Source organism: Triturus cristatus, chromosome 4_2, assembly GCF_964204655.1.
Source record: "Triturus cristatus chromosome 4_2, aTriCri1.1, whole genome shotgun sequence".
Lineage (NCBI taxonomy): Eukaryota > Metazoa > Chordata > Amphibia > Caudata > Salamandridae > Triturus > Triturus cristatus.
Window position 1 is genome coordinate 225,229,159 of NC_140586.1, and position 6,196 is coordinate 225,235,354.

Sequence of the window (6,196 nt, forward strand, 5' to 3'; positions counted from 1 at the left end):
CACTTAATAAGAAGTTAAATCTAAACATTCCATTATTATTTATTATTTTGTTTGGTCCATGATCGTGGAATGATCTACACTTAAAGAGATTGTACATCTTTGAAGGACAAACCCTGGGTTTCTAGTAGCTAATCTTCTGAGGTTTACCAGATTAAGCCTAATGATACCATGAAATACATCCTATACTGAGGTTCAAGAGAGCCCAAACCTTTTGTCTCAACAGGATCCAACCATTTTGCCTCCCTGAGATGGACACCATACTTCGTAGCCTTGAGTAAAGGTGCATAGTGAGACCATTCATCTTTGGGTGGATGCTAGTTGCTGGTGCTAGGTAAATTAGTCACCCTGTATCAATACTGCAAATTGGATTTAAAAAAACTCTTCAGTTTAACAAAAAAACGCTAGTGGTGGCCATCTCAGCAGGGAAGAATACCCTGCCAAACAACTGCGTCAGTCACCCTGTGCAGCTGCACATATTGCAGATATATGGTCATTCACCAGAAGCAGTGCAAAGGGACTGCAACTTGTAAATGGAGATGGGAGGCAGGGGAAGATATGTATCTGCTTTATAAAAAGGTGTCTCTACCAAAAAAAGAACCAAGTGGGCTTTGGTTTTCCTTATCAGTTTCAAAGTTGACCAGCACCCCAGTATTCACCTGAGACTTCCAAAGGAAGTAATGCATAACACAGAGTATGATTCACGAAGAGTTAGCATGTTCTGTAGAAGCAAGATTTGAAACAAGCATCGGCAAAGCTAATAGGTCTTACCTAAACAAGATAATTAACACTGCTGGAGTGAGAAATTATTCTCACTTCTCGGAGGGCAGAGAGGAACTTGCGAGGGGAGTGCACCCTCCCGTGTTTCAACAGTACTACACACAAAGTACTCCCCTGATTTTGACCCGGATGTCCGCAATCACTAAATCTGAGGCAAATAATGGTGGAATGTCCCTATCCCAGCTTCACGTAGGGACATTCCACCATTATTTGACTCAGATTTAGTGATTGCGGACATCCGGGTTTCCCGGGTCAACAATCAGGGGAGTACTTTGTGTGTAGTAGTACTTACTTAAACAAGACCTATTCGCTTTGTCAAGTGTTTTTTATCCATGTTGTAGAACAGCATGGCTGAAAGTAAAAAACAAAGATGCTAGGATGCAGTTAGCACTGGCTGTGTCTTTTAACTTTTTTTTTTTTTTAAACAAACTTTGGAGCTCACCCCGACCTAAGAAAAAAGATCAATCTCACTAGTCCTACCCTCACTCCTGTAGAACCACCTCACTGGTGACTGCATCTTGTTCCTCCTGATCAGTCATACCTCCTACAAGGTCAGCAGGTGCCTCCCCTCTCTCTGCAGGCAGGCTGGTTTTTAGGTACTTCAGAATAAGTAATCCGCTGTTGCAGCAAGGGATAGGCTCAGGTGATGTGCCCTCACCTCAGAAGCTGGCTGTCAGGCAGACACCAACTCTGGTTGCACATGAGCCCTCTGTGTACTCTGTGGAGCTCTCCCTTCTTTGGACATAGAGGACTAGGAACTGGAAAAACAAGTGGGTCAGTAAGTTTCTCTGTGCTACAGTAAATGCAGACAGGGGGGGGGGGTGGATTCAACGCCTGCACTTTCAGAATCGGTTTGGGGTGGTTCTCTTTTTAAGAGTCCCTTCTAGACTGCTCTCAAGACACAACTTTGTGCAGAGTGAAACTCTTCACAGTACAGTAGTCTCCAGCTTGGAACATCCAGAACAGAGTCACGAAAAAGGTGTGAGCTTTCTACACCTGGATGTCATAGGCAACACTAAAGAGTGCTCAGGTAAAAGACAAAAGGCTGGCCTCACCGAAGACCCTCCTTTCACCTTGAACAACTGAGACCGCAGCCCCACCCTTCATCTATTCCATCTATCAAATGGCAGTGGTGGAGGAAGACTAATGAGCAGTTTCTCTCAGCAGAAGGTCTAATCAGATTTCTAGAGGAGACTTGTCTTCTCTCTCCCAACTTCAGTGTCTAGGTCTCCTCCCTACAGCTTTAAGAATGTTAGCAGATCTCTTACACTGTCTGGAGGAAGCAAAATCGCCTTCATTGTGTGCACAAGGGCATCAAAATGGATCCCGCAGTCCTCCATTACTCCAGTTCACTAATCCATACTGTGCATGTACCATGAAGGCTACATACACAAACAACATACACTTGAGATGTTAGTGCTAGTATCTGGGGTAGTGCATATAACTGGAACTTTACATGAGCGGGCCAGTATGCATCCACTCCAGTGACACAAATAAAAAGGTCTGTTCACAACTATGGATTCACAAAACATGGTACACTATGTCTGTTCACTACTCTGGATTCACAAAACATGGTGCACTATGTCTGTTCACTACTCTGGATTCTCAAAACATGGTACACTATCACCGCTGAACATTGTACTAAGTCAGTGTATAAACAGCGGTCCACTTCCTGTATAATGGGGCACCACTGAGATGCTCTTCAGTTCACAGGACGGGTCCAGGCCCCCCTCCACACGAAGGAACAGGCCTAGGTCTGTGTGTACATACTAGATTGGATGACTATGGCCAAAAATAAAAAAAACAGAGATACCAGATACACACAATTGGGCAGTCGGGCAAGGGAACATGATAGGTCATCATGCAGCAGACATTCCTGTCCCAACACCCATGCTGTATGCTGTGGTGGTAGAAGCAAATTGTCGATGACATTTGAACAGACTAGTGAAAGATCTAATAATCTGAAACTGTTCCAAGTTCCTTGCATGCACGCAGTAAGAAGAGGTGGGAGTTATTTCGCTCATCTGGCTTCCAAACTATGGAATGCACTGCCTCTCAGTCTGTGGTGCAGCCTCTCTGAATCCTGCTTCAGACGTAGTCTCATACCCCTGCTTTTGACTCTTGCCTAGAAGGATAATATGTTTGACACTTTTTTTAGGCTGTCTTCTTTTCCCTGAGCTTACTGCTACTGACAGGATGCCTCTTTGGAGGCAGCTGCGCTCTCTACAAGTGCCTTGAATTGAAGATTGGGGGTAAAACTCATATAAGTTTATAATAAATATTGTTTAGTAAAATCTAACAGTCTTGCTAACACCAGACATAAAAAAGGACATTGAACCAGGGCTCAAGGACTCTATGTATCTGTAATTCGTCAAATGAAAAAACTGTACCATGCCTGCATATTACACACTGGACCTGCTATACAGTGTCACAGATAGTTTAGTTTGTGACATAGGGACGAAGTAACAGGTGGATATTCTTGTTTACCATGGGTGTGCCAGGGCTTAAGATACTATTTCATTCCAGCTGGATAACATTGTTATCCCTTTTTTCAAAGTTAAAGTACTGTGTTAGGGAAAGGGTCAGAGATTGGGTTGGGGTTGAGATAGAATTAGAGATCAGTCTTAGATTGGTGTTATGGTAATGGATAGGGTGAATGTGTGGGTCAAGATTAGGCTTAATGTTAGGATCTAAGGTACCTGTGCAATACCTGCCTTGTATGTATGTATTGGATTAATGGAGCACAAACCTAACTTTTAATTTTTTTTAAATAAAGTGAGGAGGTATTAGAATGCGGATGTGTTCAAAGAAGCGTCATCACTGACTGATGGAAAGGAAGGGTGCTTGTTAGATCAGGGCGGAAAAATGTATCTTAACGGCTAGGGCGGTTGACCTCAAATCCGGGGAACTGGGTTTGAGTCTCTGCAACGATGCTCAACATCCTGTGATTCTGGGAAAATCACTTAATCCCCCGTGCCTAACAAAAGAAAATGAATTTGTCCCTATGTAACGCAACTGGGGCTCATGTAAAGCACTCCGATACCTTCAGGTCAAGTTCGCACTATATAAAGCTCCCCCAAAAAACCCTAATTCTAGATTCTCAGAATCTTGTTCTTTGTTCACCAGTTCATATATTTTAAAAATGGTATACAAAGACAGTTGTTTCGATGGTAATCGCTCTACGTGTCAAGTTTTTGTGTCTACCAAAACTGCATAAAAGGAAATATGTATATCAACTTTTTATGACATGGGATGTAACATGTTAGATAAATTACTCTGTGTCTGACAATTATTAAATGTATGTTTACAGCATATACTCGTACGTCTCATAACATTTTCTATGCCAAGCAGTTATCTCTCTCTATTATCTGGTACTTGCAGTGTATGAGATTAATTTCAACAAATGTGTTTGGCTTTACTTTATTAGAGTGCCGGGGTTTCTCTGTTTGTTTGTGCTACGGCTATGTTGACATGTTTGATTGATATCCATGGTAGTGGGATATCTGACCTCGAGTTGGCACCTTTGAAATGTTTGTTTCATCACTAAACATGTGTACTGTATCGAAATGCCTCTTCTTCTGACTCAAGTGTCCATGTGATTGTGCGACTCAAAATCCACCACTACCTTGTGTGTTGGACAGTTGTTTCGATTATTCTCATCCATATTGAGAACTCATGCATAGCTGTGATATTATGTTCCATCTTGAAATTAAAACCTTCACTTTGACTATTACTGTGCAGTTATAGGTCAGTGAAATGAATGCCCAGTGTGTGGATGAGCCCTACTCATGGTGGTCTATTTGGACTGCTTTCATCTTTTTGGGCCAAAGGACATTTTCAGCTTTCACATTAGTCTGGCAGTAGTGCCGCCTCGCTTTTGTCCTAAAACAATCTATCAATTCTTGTTTTAGCTTCAGCAAATCTCAGCACTGGAGATACTCCATCCACACACAGGTATACCACATGTATCCATACAAGCACCATTACCCACAGACTCAACAACCAGCTCCCTGGTCCCCAAAAACTCTCCTTCCCCAAGAATCCCACTCCACTGCAGTCACCACCACTGCAGAATTCTCCACTCCAGACTCTGCCACCATTTCATCTGGATTGGCCCACTCCCACTGTTGAATGGTCTTCCCTTTCACTCCCCATTCCTTCTCTCTCTGAGCCACCTCACATTTCTCTGCAACCGGTCAGCGTTGCCGCCCCTTAAGAGCCCTTCGCTCACCTGCACAGGTTTGGGATTTCCACATCTTCCACAGGAGCATGATCATAGCCAGCAGGTGGGAGACGTCTCCCGTGATGCGGAAGATGTTCATGATGGGCACTGGATGGGTAAGCTCAGATCTGGGGCTTGGGTTATCCTAAAGAAAGAGGAGTCCCTCTCAGTCACTCACTAAATTCCCAGCCTACAATGTGAACCCAGATCAGTGGTTTCCTAAAACGTTCCACCACCGCAATGTCCTAATCTTGGTTCTAAATTTCTCAGACTTCCTAAAACCTGATATGAAACTCTCCAAATTTGATAACCCAGAATCAAAAACTCCAAGAACTTTTAACTTCTGTCTCCACAAGAATTTACCTCTCCTGGTTTTGAAACCTCACAAACGTTTTGTATTTCAGAATGTGACTCCCACAAAGAATGCTATTCTGAAACAATCCTAGTTCTAATTCTCCCAAACAAGTTCCGATCCAACTTCTGACTCTCCTAAGGACTTCAGAACTGTGTTCCTGGCCCTCAATAACTTCAGAAAACAACGTCAAGAACTTCTTCTGGCTTTTTACGAACTTCTTCCTAATACCGGTTCCAACTAGCCCAGAACTTCCTAAAACTGCGCGAGTTTCTAAAACTCGGCTACAACTCCCCGAGAATGTTGTTAGGACCAGCTATTTAACTTCATCAGAATCCTAATTTCTGCAGTATGCATCCTTTGACGGGTAAACTCCACTTGAGTCCCCTCGTGCCCTCGGTGTTCGGACCCCTCTGCGACTTTTTTTCTCTCGGTTCGGCGCCCCAGAACCCTTGCTCCCCAGTCCGAGCTACCCTGCGCCCCTGTGTCCAGCTGAGCTTTCTTCCCTGGTCCAGTGCCGCGGGTCGTTGACGTGGCTCCTCCAGGGGAGGGTGTGGGGGAGGAGTCTGGGCTAAGAGGGGTGGAACACCAGGTGCCTCTCGCCCCTCCTATCACCCCTCCTTTCCTCCCGCCTACTGTAAGGCAAACCACAATGTACTTTTATAGGCGTGACATGTCCGGCAGGCGTTTCCAAAGAAGGCAGTGCATTGAATAGTGCACTTTTTCTCGCGCTGCACATTGCAGTTTCCCGGATGTTCCCGATTCTAGACATATACAGCCGTTTTTGTGCGCATGTACGAGTACGTTGTGTGCACAGGCACATTGGGCAGAGGCAGGCTGTGATC

The 6,196-nt window shown here is 44.2% G+C and overlaps 1 protein-coding gene across 1 annotated transcript in view; it reads right to left on the reverse strand.

Annotated features, from left to right (window-relative positions):
* The window catches only part of KDELR3 (KDEL endoplasmic reticulum protein retention receptor 3), a 56,591-nt gene extending 50,687 nt beyond the window's left edge, over positions 1–5,904 (reverse strand). The window contains exon 1 of the mRNA XM_085601294.1: positions 5,009–5,904. Within this exon, the coding sequence (XP_085457420.1) occupies positions 5,009–5,099 (91 nt within the window). The 5' untranslated portion in view covers positions 5,100–5,904. The remainder of the gene's footprint in view (positions 1–5,008) is intronic.
* Positions 5,905–6,196: the final 292 nt, after the last annotated feature.